Source organism: Oreochromis niloticus, linkage group LG16 (genome assembly GCF_001858045.2).
Source record: "Oreochromis niloticus isolate F11D_XX linkage group LG16, O_niloticus_UMD_NMBU, whole genome shotgun sequence".
NCBI lineage: Eukaryota > Metazoa > Chordata > Actinopteri > Cichliformes > Cichlidae > Oreochromis > Oreochromis niloticus.
The window spans coordinates 32287587-32308473 of NC_031987.2; the positions used below are offsets into that span (position 1 = coordinate 32287587).

Sequence of the window (20887 nt, forward strand, 5' to 3'; positions counted from 1 at the left end):
TTGTTTTTTTCCTGTGTAATAATATTCAACATTGCTGTCAATACATTTTTCAAAAAATGTCTCTCTGTGCAAAATGGGTTTAAACACACAAACAGCTGTGAGATACTGTTTGTCCGTGATTTGAACAGGGGGAACAAATTACGGCAGGATCAGCCTGATATTATTTGTATCCCACTGTAACTTTACTGCATAAAGAGCTAACATCATGTTAGCTCTTGATTTTTAGTTCACAAACACTTCTTGTAATAACTAACAAATGTCAGGAGTAGTTAGTCATTACAAGAAGTGTTTGTGAACTAAAAATCAACATTGCTGGATACTGCTTGTCCGTGATTTGGAGAGCACAGCGCTGCTCCCGACGCAGGTAAACTAATTCTGCAGGGGAGACCTACCTTGGCACTTGTGCAGGTGAAGCCAAAGGGAAGATATGCTTCACCATATTTTCTAGTCTTTGGCTTGGAAGGAAGTTGGTTTGGAAACATATTTGGCGATGCTTCATCTCCTGCTTTGCGTTTGTGTGGGAGCCCCGTCAAAAACCTGTCCACAGTGTCCAAGCGCTCTTTTTTTTTTTTTCTTTTCATACCGCGCCCCCCCTGCAATGGCTCTGCGCCCCCCCTAGGGGGCGGGCCCCACACTTTGGGAACCTCTGATCTAGAGGCAAGAGTAGAAAACCACTGCCTGAAACGGAGTGTTTAAAGCAGTCTGAAGCCTTTAATTTGGCTCACAAGGATTACTTGTATTTTCACTGGCCTCATTATTTGAAACACCTTTAATGTGAGCATTACATTTGTTATATATATCTTATATAGTGTTTTGGAATTTAATACTAAAAAAAGAAATCTACAGAAAAAGCCCAACCCAATAGATACTGTTTTACAAACTAACCTCAGAGCAGTTGCGGTCCAGCAGACAGTTTTGTTCTGTGGGAGCATGTGACGTTTTCTTCAAACCACTTGCTGCTACAAATGTTAGATACGGACACATTTGAGTCATTTTGGATTCAAGGTGCATCTGCCAGTACATTTCCTCAAGTACTCGACTTTTAAAACACCACATTTCTGATACGGGAGCAGATTTCTTATACGAAGCTGCTTATAAAAAATAGGTTTTGCTTTTGATACATTATAAAATTCAAACTAAAATACAGCAGAACAGATGAATTCCAGTGAACACAGATAAGAACTCATTGCATCCTCCTCAGCTCAGCAGAGCTTCACTCTTTGTGGAGGAATCTGGGTCAAACAGTCTGGATGAGTAGCAGCAGTGAGCTGAAGTGAATAGAGAACCTAAAAGGAGGGGGAGGTGTTTTAAACTGAGAGGCTGAGTGTTCATGCATGTGTGCAGGGAGGTTGCATTTTCAACTCTTTTATTTTTAATGGATTTTATTAACGATATATAATTGAGAGGCAAGGAAGATGGGACAGGTCATCAGGTAGGAGTGCTCGGTCCAAAGTTCTAATTGACATGGAGAACTGATGATCTGGAGACGGGACCAAAACCTCAGTTATGCTGTCAAACATGGTCAGACTACCACTGCTGCTTATCGCTGACCATGTCTGTATTCATCTCCATATTCTGCATTTCAATTAAATACATGAAAAAAAAAAAATCTCACTGAAAGGCAGAAACTGATTTTTATACACAAACATTTTATTCAGTTAAATAAAGCATGGATCTAATAAGAACAGAGGTGGTGTGAAACATGGAAAAGGTGTGGCTGGTACTGAGTCCTATCAATTATCAAGACACAAAGAGAAACAAACCCAGATTTAAAACATTGTAAAGACTACTCTGCATTTAAAAAAAATCATAGCTTGTCTGACTTCAGCTGTTTCTTACAGCACACACTAAAAAAGAAAAAAAAAAAAAAGGGAAACAACAACAAAAACCCCCACACATACAGACTCTACAAGATTACTTTTCATGTCCAGTTCAGAGTGAACAGGAGAAGCTGAATGTGACAAACACAGCTGCTAAATAAATGATGGAGAAAAGTTTGTATGTGTATGAGAGAGTGTGATTTTTTTTGGGGGGGGTGGGGATATTTTTTTTTTTTTTTTTATTTACAAGGTGTATTCGAGCTCGTAGCGGACGTAGACATTTTTGTCGTCGTTGTAGACCTGTGGGTAGTGAGCAATCAGTGCGTCCTGAGAGCCGATGTAGATGGAGTTGTAGATCTTCCAGTAGACGTCCCTCACTTTCCTGGCTGGATGGAACAGACCCTGCAGAACACCAGACACAGTTTTAGAGTTTACGCTTTCTACAAACACAATGATTCAAACTTTTCAAGTTAGGCTCATTTTAACCCCCAGGTGACCAGAAGTTAGTCAAAACTGCTTCTGACTCTGTATCTGTTTCTCTCTCTCTAAAGAAAGAATTAAATATTCACTCGTGAAAAGCAGCACAGAGAGCAAAGCTGGATTTCCACTGGAACAGTTGTAAATCCCAGCACTGCTGAGGGCTTAAAGAAGCTCTAATCTCCTGTCATGCATACAAGACGCAGCCCTCATTGCTTTACACTTCACACACTCTATACTGCAGGTGATGAGCAGAGTATAACCAGTAAATGATTTAGCCACATGTAGTAACAGACACGGTGTGAAATCAGATTAAGAGGTCGAGGTAAACAGCATCTACAATGTTGACAGAAGGTTCCAACCTTCTGTCAACATTGGAAAATACTTTGCATTTTGGTAGTTTGTAGAAATATGTGGAAGTGTTACTGCTGTATGAAAGCTGAACAGCTTCATGGAAAAGTCTTTATGGAGCTAAGCTTTGTGACGTTTGAGTCCTGATTAGTGCTGAGTAAAAGAAGAACACTTCTCCATGTTTATACAGCAGAGCTCTATCAAATATCCTCCCTCTATAACTTTACTGTGTAGCTCTTAAGAGACATTCAATTCAATTTTATTCATATAGCGCCAAATCACAAAAGCAGTCGCCGCAGACATCTGTATATTAAAATGCAGCTGTACGAGTAACTCCATTTCCTGTCCTGGTCAGCTCTCTTGTAGTTGTAACATGTGCATGTTTGAATCTGTTTGCCTGTCTGTATGAATAATCTTTTAGCTGACAGCACTAGTGTGCAGACAAAAATCCTGACACACATCTTTTTTTCTCATAATTTCAATTCCTGGTCCTGACCTGTAAGCAGTACTGCAGCATGCGGCAGGGCCCGAGAGCGACCCTCAGCCCCTCCAAAGCGCCCATCACAGCCTGGATGACGTGAGGTGACGTCTCAAATACGTTGGGCCACACGTAGTTCAACAAGTGGTTGAGGGAGTCCTCACAGCCAAAACCGTAGACACCGAGGGACATGTGCTGGACCACAGCGCTGGCTGTCTGTCTATGGACCAGGTCTCTGCAGGGGGGGGGCAGAACACAGAAACACTTAAGGTGCAGGATTCACTCTGTCTCACGTGTGGGTAAAGACTTTGAAAGGATATGAATACTTCCCCTGCCACAGTTTTTATCAAAACTAATCAGTCAAATTAAACCATGCTGATACCTGTCCATAAGTGCATCCTCCAGCAGCGGCGTGACGGCATAGATGTAGTCTTTGCCCATCTCTCCAATGTACTCGAACAGGAAGGAGAGGGACTTCAGTACACCGTTTTGCACGTTGAGCTCAGGCACGCGGTATTCGTTCATTAGGGCCGGCAGCACCGTGAAGGGCGAACAGGTCTCAGCAACAATGGCGATGGCCACGGTCGTGCAGACCCTGTTCTGTCGCTCCTGGACTTTAAGGTTATTGAGCAGAGTGGCCAAGACATCATGAGGACTGCAGGGAGGACGGTCAGAGAGAAAAACATTTTAGATCGACTTTAATGTGTACAGAAGCCGAAACAAAATGAAGGTGAAACCTTACATGTATAAGGTGTGTACGTGACAGAAGGTACTCACCCGATGGCTTTGGCGATATAACCAAACGTGTTGACGGTGGCTCTGCGGATGGCCTTTTTGTGTGCCTTGAGCAACTCCAGCAACTCGAAACAGATCCTCATCCACTCCCTGGCAGACACGTACTCAGCACCCCTAAAAATACACATAAAAGTTAGAAAAGGACACGATCACATCCACGAACCTTGAGGTTGAGGCTTGTCACCACTGACCTGTCGGCGATCCTGCCCACCAGGTCGATGCAGTTCTCCTGGACTTTCTCATGTCTGTTCTTCAGGATGGGAGTCAAACGAGGAAGCAGGTCTTTGATTGGTGGGGTCATCTTGTGCATGCCTAAAATGAGGTCAGATGTTACTGTTACTGTTGCTACATTTTTACTACCAAACTCTCAAAGGTGCACTGATTGCTATCGAGCTTCAATGACAGTCAAACTATGTACCAAAGCCTAGTACAAAACGATTTGGGGCTCTACAAATAATTTCTTTAATTTTTTTTATAACTCATCCACCGAGATACAAGAATTAGGAACATGGCAACTTTAACTGACAGCTGCCTGCTAGGCCTTCAGCTCCGTTTCAGTTGTGGCGAGTTTTCTTATACAAATTAGCAGGTATGTGCATCTGTGTGAGACAGCTGTCCACTTTATGAATACTGCTTGCTAGTGTTAGCTGATAGCTTAGCACTCCACCTTCTTGTGTAATGATGATCACTTTTGGCTCCAAAAGGAAGACGGAAGCAGTCAAAACTAACAACTGAAGTTCAGGAACCAAGATGAGACCAAATGTGAAGACGTTTATTTACATCCTATCAATAAAATACGTCTATGATCGGTGAAGGTTACATACCAATAACATTCACAATGGCCTTCAGCGCTCCAAGGATGCTGCCCAGCACCTCGGGGTACTCCTCTCCCAGATACTCGTACAGCACCACCCCCAAATGACCCATCAGCTTCTCCTGCAGAGACAGGGTTAAGCAGAAGAGGTCAGCGTGTGGACTTTGTTAAATTTTTGTCTCGGATGCTATATAGGCTGAATGTACCTCCTGGCAGGTCTTCATGACCACGGCTGTGCGGGAGATCAGGTCAGCAGCTTGCTGACGGACCTTGGCCGACTTGTTGTTGAGACGCCACAGTACCGTACCGCAGATCTGTGGCAGGTAGGGTTTCACACGCTTCCCAAGGGCATTCACCACTGTACCGAAACCATTCAGCATGACAGAATCCTGCAGAACAAAGAGCATGGAGTATGAAACAAAACAAGAAACAAAATATTGTGAAAAAAAAAAAAAAAAGCACAAACACTTCTCTGTAACTCCCTCTCACCTCTGTCGTCTGCTCCTGGAAGGCATACAGAATACCGTCGATCAGCTGCTCCTCCAGCTTGTGGTCGATGTCAGCTGCGCCCAAGTTGCCCATGATTTTTTCAATGGTCTCCATCACCATCTTCCTGTACTGTTCTGCCTCGTCTTTCAGGTCATCAACGATACGTGAGATGATCTCTGCTGCTCCCACTTTGTTAGCCAACTCCACTGTGGTGTCCACCAGCTGTACAAAGAGATAATAACTTGAGACGAGTGTGCAAAGCTTCAGACAACTCTAAGGACACGGTGTGTTTAACTGCCAACTAGATTATAGCCTAAATGTCTATTTGAGTTCTCTCGTGATCAGATCTGTTGGTCCATTTTGTGCACACCATTATTTTCCACTGGTAGAGTCACATGACAGAGGCAGACAACAGAGTCGGCTGAAGCAATTACAGGAAAGTCCTGATTATGAAGTTGTTAATTGGTTACAGGAAATAACCAACTCCACTTAACACAGATTACATTCCTCATCTCATACATCCAAAACACAAAACAGAAACAAACAACAAAAAACCCACAAACTGGCTAAGATCAGCAGTTTTAGAAAAAGAAATAAAATAAAAGAGCCAACCACACGTTTCCTTTTCTAAGATATTTTGACAATATTAGATTTTCAAATATATTTTAAGCTAAAGAATATGTTTCGCTAACCTGTCTGTAGTTGCGTCTGTCCAGAGCCATCCTGTGCTGCCAGAAATGCTTGAAGAAGGGGGGCAGGATTTCAGTCTTGATGTAGTTGGCCTCAACACCATCTGTGCCACAGCACTGCTTCACCACCTATTAGACAAGACATAAGAAGGAAAACTGATGAGTTTCTTGTGACATCCACAAAGATACGTTAACGTAACCAACGGGTGCAGAAAGAGAGCAGAGGGGACATGTTAGCAGCTGCTCTGGCAATCCTGGTGCTCATGTAGCAAACAACGTTCATCAACTATGTGGCTGAAGAGGTGAGAACGACTTACAGGAAGTTAGTTGACAGAATGGAGGTGCTTCCTCACAGTTAGGCTACGTTCACACTGCAGGTCTTAATGCTCAATTCCGATTTTTTGATCAAATCCGATTTTTTTGTCTGCTTGTTCACACTACAAATAAAATGCGACAGCTAACGCGCTCTAGTGTGAACGCTCAAAGCGGCCCGCATGCGCAAAAGAAGACGTCACACACAACACGCTCTGTTTACACCCAGAGCAAACAGTATTGATTGACTGATGGCCGTTAATATAAAGACTTCGGACTTTACGTTTCCCAGTTTTTGCTTTAAGTTATTTTGTTATTTACATAATAATGTAAATAACCTAATAATGATCCGTATTGCTGTTTTAGAGGAGCGGTGCTTCAAAGGATAGCTGCAGATTTCTGTCAGAATCTGCAGATTATACAGTACAAATAAAATGTTCACGTTGTCTTCCCAACAGTTTCACTGACATCTACACTGGATGGCCAGGAAGCGTTCGCGATGTCTTCTCCGGCGCTGATAATTGGCGTCTGTCTTGTGTCAGTGACGTAAAAGACGGATTTAATGCGACATGACCGTTCACACAGCAGTCGCTTTCTAAAACATCGGATATGTATCGGATTCAGTACCACATACCAAAGTGACCCAGATCGGATTTGTGCCGTTCACACTGTCATACCATGATCGGATATGGGTCGCATAGGGTCAAAAAAATCGGATTTGATGCGCTTTCGCCTGCAGTGTGAACGTAGCCTTAGTCTCCTTACCTTGAGCACAATCTTTTTCATCTCCTCATCAGGGGACTGAAACTCTCTGATGAGGATCAGCATCACCTCTCTGGTGTAGTAGTTTGCATACTCAGCATCCATCAGTGGGATGAGGTAACCAATAGCTTTGAGGAAAGCAGCCAGACCCTGGTGACCAAAGGGGACAACATAAGACACAATCGCAGACATCTTTCACATATTTTCCCTTCACAATAACTGGTAATGTCTGACGCTCCCAGCAGCATATTAATGGTCTGTCATTAGACCTCTGCTGACAGCAGCAGCTCCTTTGAGGAGACTCTATAGCAAGCAAATATTCACACTGCAGCCACAGGCAGGCTTAGTGCTGGGTGTTGATCTTGCACTGAATGCTGTGAATGCTTTTTCCAAATTTCCTGCTCACCTTTCCTCTGTGTTGCCTGATGCCTTTCCACAGTGGCTTCAGCACCGAGTCAAAGGACTCGATACCGTATGGTGTGGCAGCTTCAGCCAGGGCAGCTATAGCCAGGGCACTGATGGTCCTCACCTTCTGCTGCTCATCCACAAGCCCTGCAGAATTGAATAGTCGATGGTGAGCGCTCCAATGCATTTTAACAACAACAACGAACCACGTATACTCAAAACAAAACATCTCATGTGAATGAAAAATGGTGCAAATTAGCAGCTTTGCATTTACTAGTTAGAATAGTTAAAGGTGTACACCTGCATTCTGTTCAAATTCACAAACTGAGAACTTACTCATCCACATAATAAGCCTGTGGATGGCAGTGCTTTGGACTCTGTACTATTTAACATTGCCTGAGAAAGGTGCTACAAACAATTTAAGTTCACTTACCATGTTCAATAATCTCAACCAAACTGCGAAGGTGAGGCAGAATGGCGCAGCCCATGAGGATGGCGATCTGCTGCACAATCTTGATGCCTGTGTGCCGAGCCTGCCAGGACTTCTTGCTTTTGCACACAGCTTTGAGGAAAGGGAGGAGAGAGGGGATCCCGAGGGCGGAGGCTACAACAGCAAAGGCTCGGGCTGTGGTGTTTCTGACGTACTCGTCCATGTTGTCGATATCAGGTCGCATCGTGGAGATCATAGTAGCTAAACCAGCAGCCTGAGACACACAGAGGAAAGACAGCAAGCTTTCAATCATTTAGCCACACAAACATGTCTCGAGCCAAGTTTAAATGCTGCTACAGATCAGAGATATGCTGAGCAGACATGGTGACAGAACATAAACATAACAGCTGAAACAGCTAATGATGGCGGATTGTAACCAGCGGGTGCAGGTTGAGAACAGACGAGGCATAAAAGTCACGTCTGCTAGCTCTCATGCTGGTATTAATCTAGCGAACGACTAGCCCTGATCTGACCACTGACTGGCTGAACAGGCGAGAATGGTTCGCACAGTTCATATAGTTTATGGGATAAAAAGACAAAAAGAATAAAGTGCTCCATGTTACCTTTGCCAAGTTAGAGATGATCTCTCTGCCTTCCACTCTGGCATAATAGTCTTCATCGATGAGCAGCGGCTCAATAACCACCAGGATCTGCATGCAGAAAAAGGACAGTTAGATTGTCAAAGACACTGAGAAACCACTGACCATTTAAACTGAGCTGTCACAGATGATCGTTCACACTGAGCCCACCTTGTGAACATATGGTCGGACCAGGTCATCCAGTTTGTAGAGAATGCGGTCAATGACTTTAACCAAAAGATGGCGCTCCTGATCCTCCAGGGTGGGGGACATAAGCAGTGGCAGGATCTGGTTGAACAGGGGACCTGCTCCGAATTCGCGAGCCTTATCTGTGATCTGACGCAGAGCAGCCTAAGAGCAAAGAGAAGGTCAGCCAGTCAGATAACGGTCAAATTCTGAAGTATAATTGGCAAATCTGTTACTAAACAACATAGGAGAGACTTCATACTCAAAGAAACCTGAAACAAAACCTGTATGAGCACTCTACCAAGATGGTGACAGACTTATAACTTGCAGACAATTAAAATCTTATTTTGGGGCAAAGTCAGCATAACTTTTAAAAGTCGGATTTGAGAGGGGCTGTCAGCTTGGGGTTTTTTCCTCTGTGAACAGTGATTGAAACTCTAGAGGAACCTGGTACTTGTCATGGTAAGATGAGACCAGGTGGTTTCTGTGTGCAGCTCACAGCAGGGCATGAAGGTCTACACTGTGACCTCTGCTGTAAGCAGCAGCTCCTCAGAGAGGACGTTGTGTAGCGAGCAAATATTCACCCTGTAGCCACAAACAGCCTCGGTGTTGATCTTGTAACTGGAAAGATTAATGCTGTTCCAAAGCTCAAGTTTGGCCACAAGCAAGAATAATTCATCAAAGTATTAAAAACCAACCTTTCTCATGGGAGGAGTTCCATTTTTAATCTTCAGCAGCAGCTTCATAATCTTCCTTTCTTTCTGTTCTTCGGGGCTCAGAGTGGACTCATCCACCTCCACCTAGCACCAAGACAAAAACCATGAACCTCAGACACAACAAACACCTGGTTCACACTGACTGTGCCATTACTTTATCCCTGCTGATGCTCACCAGCAGTTTGTCAAAGTACTGGATGTCATCTGGTTTGAGGAAAGGGAGATTTCCTGAGGGTTGGTCGTTCATCTGTTTTGTGGTGCGATCCTCTGCCTGCATATGGAAGCCTGTCATGCCTCCAATGGGTGTGGGCGTGGCTGCCAGTTTACGGGCCGGGGTGCGGATAGGCACGTAGCCTGCAGGAGGAGGCAACACCTGTGGAGAAAAACACCTGTCAGTACTGCAGTCTAATAAATGACCTTCACTAATGCTTGTTGCTGGAAAATGAAATGCATCAAATAGACGTGGACCTTGTATCCCTCTGGGAACATGGCATCCAGCTCCTCGTCTGTTAGAGGTCGGTTCCTCTCATCAATTTCTCTCTCCCACCTCCATGCCTGCAGCTGCTCTGGAGTCATGTGTGCTGAAGAAAACAGAACATTAATTGTTTGTAATCAAGTAGAAGAAAGACTAATAATAATAATAATAATAATAATAATATTAATAAAAAACAAAGAGTAAGCCTGTTTACCTGTAGTTGGGGTTTGCAATTCCATGGCTGGTGTGCCTATGGGAGTTTTTCCTGGGGTAAAAAGTGGTGTTGAGGAGCCCATCTGGCTGGCAGGGGTTTCATCCCACCGAGACTTCCTCTTACTGGCTCCTGGAGTCGGAGTTTCGCCCACTGACTCTTCTCCTCTATCTGTTCTTGGGGTCTCAGCCCAGCCGCTCCCATGTCCTGGGGTCTCCCTCTCAGTCTTTGGGGTCTCATCCCAGCGATTTTTGCGAACGCTTCCTGTGGCTCCCCCGTGACCAGGTGTGGCATGGCCAGGCGTGTCTCTGCCTGGTGTGGCAGCACCGGCAGGTGTGTGGCTAGGAGTCGGGTCCCACATTCGGGAACTAGGAGTGGCCCCTGGGGTTTCACTGCCTTTAGGGCGACCGGGGGTTTCATCCCATCGGCTGTTTGAAGGTGTGTGAGCAGGGGTATGTCCAGGAGTCTGCAAGGGACCAGAAACATCAGTCAGAAAAATGATATGCAAGGCAGATAATTTTTTTCTTATCGAGTAATCTAGTGTGATTTTTTTTAGGCTTACTTCAGCACTGGCATCAGCTTGGTCCCAGCTGGACATCTTTTTGGGTGTAGCATTGGAGGGGGTTTGGTCAGCTGTCTGGTCCCAGCGACGCTTACGTTTAGGGACAGCTTGGGCAGCAGCAGACCCATTGACAGCTTTCAGGTCCCCTGATTTGGCCTTCTCTGCCAGCTGCTGACGAATCTCTCTCTACATGAACAGATGCACAAATGTCAGGATAAATACAGAGTTCATGGCAATGAAAGACTGTGTAAAGATTAGAGCAGGGCGATAGGACCAAAAATATTTATCACGATATACATTTGAAAATTTGCGATAACGATATAACTGACGATATAATTGACACTAGACAAAATACTTTACAACTCCACAACTTTATTAGTGCAAAAAACACCATCAATGTATTTTCACTTAAACAAGCAGCTGTTTTTTTATGTGCATTAAAGTTATATAAAAATGTAACAGTGCAAATTCCTTGCTGACAGTTTAACCAAAAGGCATTTCCAGTGGAAATTGGCCGACATATCCTCAGCATAACCATGTAGAATATCCACAAAACTTAAAGAGGTTATACACACACAATACGGTAATATTACGGGGGGCGATCGTGGCTCAAGAGCTGGGAATTCGCCTTGTAATCGGAAGGTTGCCGGTTCGAGCCCCGGCTTGGACAGTCTCGGTCGTTGTGTCCTTGGGCAAGACACTTCACCCGTTGCCTACTGGTGGTGGTCAGAGGGCTCGGTGGCGCCAGTGTCCGGCAGCCTCGCCTCTGTCAGTGCGACCCAGGGTGGCTGTGGCTACAATGTAGCTTGCCATCACCAGTGTGTGAATGTGTGGGTGGATGACTGGACGTGTAAAGCGCTTAGGGGTCCTTAGGGACTAATAAAGCGCTCTACAAATACAGGCCATTTATTTATTTATTATGTTGAAGCACAGTACGTATCACTCCGCAAGGCTCCTGACTACGGTAGCCGCAATGCTCTGACAATCCATCAAGCGGTGCGGCTTCGTAGCTTACCAAAGTCGTACATCTGACAGATTTTCGAGCACCGTGTACCACATAAAATCGTTTCGAGGTCAGTAAACACAACCAGAATTCATACATAAGGCATGCGGGATTATAAGGGACACTGTCGATTTTCAGAAAAATCAAAGGATTGATTTTAAGTGTGCTGTATTTTCCAAACAACACGGTAATAACGACGGCCCGCTAGTATGCTCTACCAAAAATAGTGCTTTGTTGTGTATCTGACGGACGAAAGCTAAACCAGTTCCACACCACTGAAGTTGCAGCATTTTTACAAACCAATTCTTGTTCATCCGTTTCATTCAACGATCCGCTTTCACTCTTCTCATTCTGCGTCGCTGCCATGTGCGTATGTAAACAAAGGCACTGCACATGCGCGTTTTACCCATATTCTATCGCGATATTTAATTTTCCTATCGTTGCCCAAAATTACACCAGTATTACTGTGAACGGTATGATATGGCCCAGCCCTAGTAAAGATATTTGGTGACTATGTCTGTTCATTTTATCTAAAACAGAAACAGGTCGACAGTTCAGCCAAGGGCATAAAGGCTTAAAGAACTCATTTGATAATGATGAAATTTCTATGAATCCTGTTACAGCCTCACACCCAAGAGCTCAACTCCACTGAACACTGATTATTTCAGACAGATGACAGCAAGTTTCAAAAAGCTTGATTTGATTTGTGCTGCGGTGTTGTTTGCATGTGCAGATGTGTGTGGATATAAATGGCACACACTTTGTTAAAATTAACGATGAAATAATTTCATTTCCATGTTTCTCCACTGAAAATATTTTATTTGTCAATTACTTTTTGACTAATAACTTGGCGACATAAGCACCTTCTCCATCAGGGAGTCTCACATTCTGTGGATTAACTTTGGATTCACTGAACTTCAGCTGGTAACAGTACTCCTTGTTCTGCAGCCATACTGAGTTTGAGGGTAGCAGTAAATGAAGTCCTCCATCTGTTGCAGGTTGCAGTTATAGCCCCTTTTCCATTAGTTCCTACTCGGATCGACTCGTCACGGTTTGCCACAGTTTTCAATTAGGCCAGAGTGCCTGGTACCATTTTTTAGTAGCTGCTTGGCAGGGTGTCCAAGTGATCCGAGCAGGTACTAAAATGTGGCGTTGTCACGCTGCAGTGGCATCACTCGATGAGTCATGAGATCTCCTTCTCGAAAACTTGCCATTTTTGAAATCCAGGAACGAGGGAATCGGCTGCACAGAAACAACACCGCAGTCCCTGTTGATGAGTCTGAAGAAAAGCCACAGACCGAGAAGCAGGTATGCTGTCGTTTTGACGTCCACCCTTGTTGTGGTGTTTATTTCGCATACAAATGACATCATGGGACGTACAGCCACGTTGCTATAACAACCCCACACACATTAAGTGGTACTCGATCATACTGAAAAGCGAGTCAAGCCAATCAGATCAGAGTAGGTATTAATGGAAGAAGCGCTTCAAGAGAAGAAAAGGGACCACTGCAAGTGCAGTTTACAACAGTGGAGATGAGTTCTCACTATACCAGATCATCTTTGTGGCAGTGATCTGACATTTCTACACAGACACTGTGTTGGTTTGCCAACCATATAAACACATCAAGCAGGAAAGAAGGATTTACAAGGAGTGTTTATTTTTCCAGGTTCAGTTTTGGTTTGCGGTTTCTCATTTAGGTTTAAATTAGCCTTAAAGGACTGTCATCTGACCATTTCTGATATCTGATGATAATGTGTAGATAAACTGCATCTTACCTCCTCTTTGGACAGGTTCTGCTCCAACATGACGTCCACATATGACCTAACCTGCAGCTTGGGATCCGGTGTTTTGCCCCCTGCGCGAAAGAGCATGAACAAGAACATAGGATACTCATCAGCGTGCGCTCCACAAACCCGAGTTATTCCAAACACAGCAAGCACAAACACAGCCAGCTAACCCTGACTCTTGTTACCAACAGTTTAACTTATGTTCCTGCTCTGATAAACAGCTGACTGACAGTCCTAATAAATTACATACAAATGTACATTTGGCTTTCTTACATACAGTCATAGCATTCTAATGAAAAACAAGAAGATACATAGAAAGAAGAGCTGAGGTTGTGGTGTTTTCTTTAAGTGGATTAAGAAGTATAGCCATCACTGATGCAGGGGTCCTGGGCTGTGCTCTTCAGAATACGTACACTTTCAGTGCCAAGGGTCCATCTGCAGTCAGACTTCAACCGGCAGAAAAGAAGCCTAGAAAATTTCTCTTTACCATTAGTAACACTTTGGAAAAGGGTTTGAACTCACACACAACAGTATACCATTGTGATGCATTGATTTAAGGCAAAAAATAAAGCATCTTCTTGGGGTATTAGCACAATCTAGAAAAAAATCCCATGATATTTTGTGGTCCAGTTTCCCAGGTATTTACAGTAACAGATAAATATGAAGTCAAGACTTTGAGGCTATGCCTAAGAAGGACATTAGCACAGTAAAATCAAATGTGAGTGTTTGCATTCAATACTAGATATGAGAAAAATATTGATAATACCAGAGTCACATGGACTCCTTATTTAAACATCATACATCAAGATCTTGACTTCCTTTTTGGGACAAAGGTAAATTTATGTAATCAAATATTTGGGCAGTCTGCTTCCATTACGGGAATATTTTATGTCAACTTGTTGGAATCCGATAAGCCAAATTCAAAAGAGGCTGCTGGGAGTGCTGAGGTTTGTTGTAGCTGGGTTGCATCTGATTCCCCTCACAGCCTCCCACCAAAACAAGCAGCCAATGGACCCTGACCAAACTGACAAGTGCACCGTTCTCAGTGTTCCCCATAACCTACACAGGATGAGTTGCTGCACCCTTAACAGAGTGCAGTACAGGACTGGCAAAGCAGTACTGCTGTAGGAGAGAAATTAAGGACAGTTAGTATGGGCCTGTGGTATTTTGGTACACAATTTTCTTGATAACATATTTCTATTTTACAGAGAGAGTTGTAAAATAAAACTCTACTGAAACAACAACTTTGCACAAAGAGCTCTCTCTACATGCAGGCTGAATATACCTAGACCAAACCTGAGACATTCAGGCCATTTAAGCTCACAGTGTCAGGGGAAGTGAAGATGCAATAAATATGGAAAGCTACAGTTTCTGGTTTTTAGTCCGAGCACTAGTGGTCATGATAAGCTACACAGGCTCAGCCTAAAAGATGAGGAAAATGTGTAGGAAAGCTGGCCACATTGGAGAGAATAACTTGTCATTAGGGCTGTACCCGAATATTCCACTATTTGGAAATGTATGAAGTGTGTGTGTGTGTGTATTCAGTTTACCAACATGGAATTATAAGAATGTGACAATAATCTACACGGCAACGATGATCATCTCACCTCACCGTTATAAATAAGCAACTTTGTAGCCCTGCCACAACATGCAGGAAGTCAACGGACAGTACTGCTCTATGACAAAGCACCTTGCTGTCCTGTGGTAGCTGCACCCACGGAGCCTAAACTTCTGACTTTATTACAATGACCCTTTTACATACTGCCACAATCCCAGCACAGCCATTATCCTTACATGCGTGTGGTGATTTTGTCCAACTTTGCCACAGTAATAAAAATACTGGCAGCTCCCAGTGCTACCTCTCATCCACCCGGTAGATGCACCTTTGGTATAAATTTACAAATCCTATGTCACCTCATCCTCGGGTTATTGCAATCAGAAACTTCGTGGTGCCCACACTGCCCGCCCGCCCACCCAGTAGGGTGACAACAATACCCCATGAGTCTTTTACAGCAGAAGGGTAAAATAAGCCGATTCTCCATGCTTCCTTCCTCAAGACAATCACTGGATGTTTATTATGTGGGGAAAACTGTACCATCTCAGCTCATCTGCCTGACATCCCTCTCACTCACAGCAGTGATGATCATGCTCAGTCTACTTAACCATTTCAAATTCATACCACTTAACATTTTTAGCCTCCTGGCGTCCACATATGTGGACATCACATTTTGGGTTGTCTAGACCAAAATACAAAATTTTGCTCTACAAGAGCCTGATATACACTTACAAGGACTATACTGCCACTGTTCTATCGAAGTTTAAAGCGAATGTGCTCATATATGGATCTAATTTTTCTCAGAAACAAAAATCAGGTTTAAAAAAAAAAAAAAAATCCACATAATTCTTTGTTTTTACATTCATCAGGTCCCAATCAGCCCAAATAGCAAAGAGAAATTAAAAATACATGCCATGAAAGAGTTCAGGTCTTAGGAGGATAAATATGAATGCTCTTGCTGTACTACGCTTCACTCAAATTTCTGACCGATTATGTTTAACATCACACTCGGAAAATCTGAAAAACACAAAGTTTGATCAACTCTGAACTGCTGTAGCTCAAAAATATGATATTCGGGACAGCCCTACTTGTAAGGCAGCGCTTTACGCTGAAGCCCAAGACAATTTGCACTTTGACAAGTCATGTTACTGCATCCAGATAACAGAGAAACTTGAGAGATTTATGAACTAAAATTATGCTTCTGGTTCAACTACCACCAGAGCATATTAATGATATTCCTCTTATATATTTTATATTCACCTATAAAGCTGTGCCCAGTGTGGTAAAGCACAGGACATGGGCAGCTAAATGAGCTAACCTTCATCCTCAACTTCTGTGACAAGCGGACACTGCACTTTCCCATCATAAATCACATTGGGTTGTTAACCCTTCGACTCACACACAACCCATCTGCGACCCATGTTTGTTAGGCAATAAACACCTAACCACCTCTCCCCCTGAAAAGCATGGTAACCCTATATTACCTTTAATGCATGCACCAAATTAAAATCCCAACAACACTGTCCCAAACTGCAATTATGGAAATGAATTGTGAGCCCACACTGACATTTGTTGGAAACAGTTGGAAATTAATAGTGGGAGAAAAACAGCGACACAAAATGTACATGGAGGAAAGGATTGACCACAGGGAAGGCATTGAGTCTGGGAGGCAAGCTATTGCATTGTGGTCGAAGGGTTGAACAGTAAAAACTATTGGTGTAAAAACAGAAAACAAAGAAAACAAAAAGAAAGAAGGGGAGGAGGCAAGGAACTTGGGAAGATGTAAAAAGGTCACAAAAGAGCAAAATTTACCATCTGCAAAGGGGTCGAGACGCTCAGGAGAGATGATCATCTGTCTGCGCCGAGCCTTGTATTCATCCTCCCGCTCTGCAATCTTCTGTGGACGATGCTCTGCAAATGGGTCGTACTGCAAAGATTAAGCACAAAACATGCGATGATTAGTAAAATAGGATTTTGTACAAGCCTGTTTTTTCATTAAAATTAGATCCCTGTTTTAACTGGAATTTAGCCCAAACAGTGAATGAACATACCTGTTCATCTGACTGAGGAATGGCATTAAGTATTGCCACCGGCGCGTGGTACCCTGGCTTCTTTTGTCCCAACAAGCTTGTTGACGTATCATCTTCATCATCCTGAGGTAAGAAAGAGAATAAATGAGTCTATTCAAATCTTGCCAAACTGGCAAGGTTCTCCTAGCTCAAATCCCCAAAACAAGCAGAGGGGAGCAGTCAAGCTCCTTACAAAACTGACAAAGGACAACCTGTGGCTCACAAAACAGCATTCTCGGAAGAAGCTGTGTTTGATTTGGAAAAGGAAAAAAAATAAAAATAAATAAATACTTGCCTCCTCTTGCTCATTGGCAGCAATGGAAGTGACGTATCCTGCAAAGCGACTGTCGCTGCCTTCATAGATCTCTGGGTCAAAAACGCCAGTGGAGATCAGGCCCACTCCCTGCTCTCCATCCTCCAGCAGGGAGGCCTTCATCCCCTGGATCTCTAGGATCTGGGCCTCGATATCTGTAGGGACACAAGGAAACATGGTGAAAAACCACCTGTATAGGTAAGCATGGATGACTGACATACACCCCGGTATCAGCAGTGGTGAATGGAATTGATTAATCTATAAATATTATATTTACTGAAATTTATCTGAGGCATGACTTCAGTTTGTGCTGGATAAGGGTGTAAAACCAGTGTGATAGAGCGTACTGTAAAATTTGATAACATGCCCATATATTTTTCCTTTTCCCCCCCTATTTAGTTCATCCCTTGGCACAGGGAAACAAAGGAATGCTTCATAAAAGGAAAAAAGAAGAAGAAAAAAGCCTTTAGCTCTTCATCATGGAATTTTTTGTACATTTAATCAGGAGGATCTTCAGCGTTTCTTAGCAAGGAGAAAAAACAGATGGGGTATTGTACTTGCAAACGATGCTCTCAAAGAGATTTACACGTTAAAAAATGCTTTAACCCCACACAGAGAATTGGACTGATTGGCAAAGACTAGCAAACGGGCCTTTATTTGCGCTTTCACGCCTTAAATCAAGCTCAAATACTTCCTTACACTCTGCCTGTTAATATCACCGTATGTGACTGTAGTTTTTGATGTAAACATGATCTGTGGTACCAAGACACTGGAACAGTCCTGCACTACAATTAGGTTTGTAAAGTTTATTTACTTTACTGTGAGGTTGCGTTAAACTTATGTATTTATTTTTATTCTATTTTGCAGTACAGGGCTTTATGAATGCACGCCTGTGAAAAGCGCTTTAAAAATAAACGTTACTTACATCATAATTACTGCTTTCACAAACAAAAACTGGGTCACGTAACTCTCAAAGTCATGTCCAAACAGTGCATTAGAATATTTTACAGAAAAGGGTTAACGATTTCCAATACTTGCTACAGAAAACGCCCTCGGTCATTTCCTTCAATATTCCTGCTAAACATCGATTATGAAGCTAATATCAGAGTCTGCTGCCGGACACCAATTGCTGTAGGCATGGTAAACGCTTGTTAGAGGTTGCTAATGCTAACTCGGTTAGCCACGAGAATCACTGAGACATTAAAGAATTACCATCACCTTGGATTACACAGTAACAACAACAAGTTATACTAGCTTAAAGGCGTATCGGACCAAGACAAAAAGCCCAAATGGCGCCCACTATTGCATGCAAGTGTGCAATAAGCTGAGAAAAATAGTCCATTCCAGCTAACAAGAAAGCTAAGCGGTAACCACCAGCGCCATTATCTAAAGCTCCGCGTTGCGTCGTATGAGGCCTGGTGCTTATCGCCTATTTCGCAAATAAACAGGAGCATTACCGTCAACAGAAATACCAGAAAATTTACCGCAATATTTACTGACACCATAAAGCAAAATACGTGGTAAAACAGAACATATTTATGGTAGTTTTAGCAGTAATTTACCTTCGTGCGTTTTGGCGATCTTCGCCATTTTGGTGGCGGTTGTTCGAGACTGAAACCGGATGTGACTTAATTCAGAGTTCCGTGTCTTTCCAGCTGTTCTCAGACCAGTTTTCAATCGCTCAGTAGTTATATTGCTAGTAGTAGGATTAGTATTAGACGTAGTGTATTGACATACTTATAAAAGTTGTAGATACAGTGAAGCAATTAGTATGTGACTTTCCGTCCATGTATGATGTATAATGTCCACTAGCCTAAAACCCCATTAAAAAATCTCAATTGACGCAGCCCTCCAATTGACCTTTCTCATCTTATTTTATTCAGATTTCCCAGATGTTTCTGCTAGAAGCAGCACTCTGATCTTTAATGACAGACTTTTATCAATTGAAATGGAGAATGTCGCCTGACAGAAATCAGTAATATCTCCTTGCACAGCTCCTTCTTTGTCTCCTGGAGTACATTAAAGCCTGTAACTGGGCTGCTTTGTAAAAACGTATACCAAAAAGCCTGTAATTTCACTATGCATGCCACAAACAGAAGTGAAAAGGATAATAAGACAGGTTTTGTTGTTTTGAAGACTTGTTTTTCACAGGGGCTATTCTGGCATGCAGCAGTAGCTAAACATAAGGCTTTTCTAACACCTGGTTCACAACCTTAACTTCAAGTCAAGGCTTTTAACCTCTCGCATTACTAATATCTGTGTTTACCTTTTATTTCATGTGAAACTGGCTTCTTTGAAAGAGATCTATGGTTGGTAAAGTTTCTTCCCCAAATGTCTGTACAAAACACCTGTTATTATAGTTTATGTCCCTTTCTCATAAATGCCCAGCTGTTATTTCTTAGATTTTCTTGTGCTCCTATTGGCTAGAGGACCTATATCTGAAACACTGCAGGGGTGGCTGTAGCTCACGAGGTATAACAGATCATCCACAAAGGCTAGTAGTTAGATCCCTGGCTACATGGCAAATATCCTTAGGCAAGATACTGAACACAGAGTTGCTCTCAGATGCATGGAAGTATGACTCTGTGTGAATGTTGGAAAGCACAGAAAAAAGTGCTTGTATGAATGACACATGCTGTATAAAGCGCTTTGAGTTTGAGTGCTCCAGCAGAGTAGAAAAGCTATATAGAGCAGTCCATCTACTACAGACAATACTTGTGGAGCTAATTGTGAAGCTTTTTTCTTTTCACAGAAAATGAAATTTCAGGACCCAGCCTTGCATTTTGGTTATTAGAAAAGAAAGCTACATGACACTAGATATGTGAGTGACGAGTGTTTATAACAGAAGGATGAGGAATATAGCTGTGGGGAAAGTGACTGATTAGATTTAAAACAGTTGAGTTTTACCTGGTGACTCAGCAGGAAGATGCCAGAAGATGCATGTCGTTGCAGGAAAAACTTGTACCACCAGCTGTGAGGTACTTGACACAGAAGTCAAAGTTTGAATAATAATAATGCCGCCAAAGTGTCCACAAACAACCCTGACTGGGCAGAAATGTTTATACAATTGACAGTGTTTCTGTGTTCAACCTAAACCCCCAAAAAACTTCTTTTTTTTTTTTTAACTTTCATGAGCTTTACTAAAGTGTATGTTATAACATGTATTTTGGACAAGAACACCAGTGCCTATAGGCATATATCATTTCATTCAATATTTATTCATATATATAATAAATGTACCTTACACGTTAGTAAAACAAATATAATGTATCACGATAAGCAAAGAAACTTTCATAATTTACCCCTGAGTTGATGTATATGCAAACAGCTCCCCTTTCCTTTTTAAAAAGGTAAAAAAAAAAAAAAAGCACACAGACAGAAACCTGTTCACTTTCACTTTCAATGTCTTCCTTACTGCAAAGAATTTTAAATATTTCTTTCACTTTGTTATTCAAAAATAGTAGAAACTGTATTCTAACAAATTTGCCCAACAGAGCAGGAATAAATGACAACAAAGAAGGTGTAGTGTAGTCTACAGGTCAACACGTT

General features: G+C 42.7%; 1 protein-coding gene across 6 annotated transcripts; it reads right to left on the reverse strand.

Moving 5' to 3' along the window:
• Window positions 1-1629: 1629 nt before the first annotated feature.
• Window positions 1630-18988, reverse strand: sf3b1 (splicing factor 3b, subunit 1). 6 transcript variants are annotated; one of them, XM_003456272.5, is made up of 24 exons: window positions 18901-18988; window positions 17321-17493; window positions 17008-17109; window positions 16769-16883; window positions 13390-13469; window positions 10611-10796; window positions 10052-10514; window positions 9831-9943; window positions 9538-9735; window positions 9345-9446; window positions 8632-8811; window positions 8446-8532; window positions 7826-8096; window positions 7394-7539; window positions 6991-7137; window positions 5917-6042; window positions 5225-5446; window positions 4942-5124; window positions 4746-4857; window positions 4113-4233; window positions 3904-4035; window positions 3509-3781; window positions 3145-3361; window positions 1630-2222 (listed from the first exon to the last, which is right to left on the reverse strand). In XM_003456272.5, the coding sequence occupies exons 1-24, from the start codon at window positions 18926-18928 to the stop codon at window positions 2064-2066; spliced, it is 3936 nt and encodes a 1311-aa protein (XP_003456320.1). In that variant the 5' UTR covers window positions 18929-18988; the 3' UTR covers window positions 1630-2063. The 6 variants fall into 6 exon arrangements, 3 of the variants coding, with proteins under 3 accessions (XP_003456320.1, XP_005475236.1, XP_025759737.1); XM_005475179.4 differs by lacking the exons at window positions 16769-16883; window positions 17008-17109; window positions 17321-17493; window positions 18901-18988 and adding an exon at window positions 13815-16443 and having other exon boundaries at window positions 2064-2222; XR_001223002.3 differs by lacking the exons at window positions 1630-2222; window positions 3145-3361; window positions 3509-3781; ... (13 more) ...; window positions 9831-9943; window positions 10052-10514 and adding an exon at window positions 14465-14523 and having other exon boundaries at window positions 10758-10796; window positions 13390-13869.
• Between the last annotated feature and the right edge of the window lie 1899 nt (window positions 18989-20887).

Bases quoted from the DNA above. Each gene is read 5' to 3' on its own strand.
- sf3b1 (XM_003456272.5), bottom strand. From the start codon at position 18,928: ATGGCGAAGATCGCCAAAACGCACGAAG. The intron at 9,736-9,830 runs GTCCACGTCTAT...TTTTCTCCACAG, and splicing joins TGTTCCCAGAGGGATACAAG to GTGTTGCCTCCTCCTGCAGG. The intron at 5,447-5,916 runs GTTAGCGAAACA...CTCTTTGTACAG, and splicing joins ACAGACGCAACTACAGACAG to CTGGTGGACACCACAGTGGA.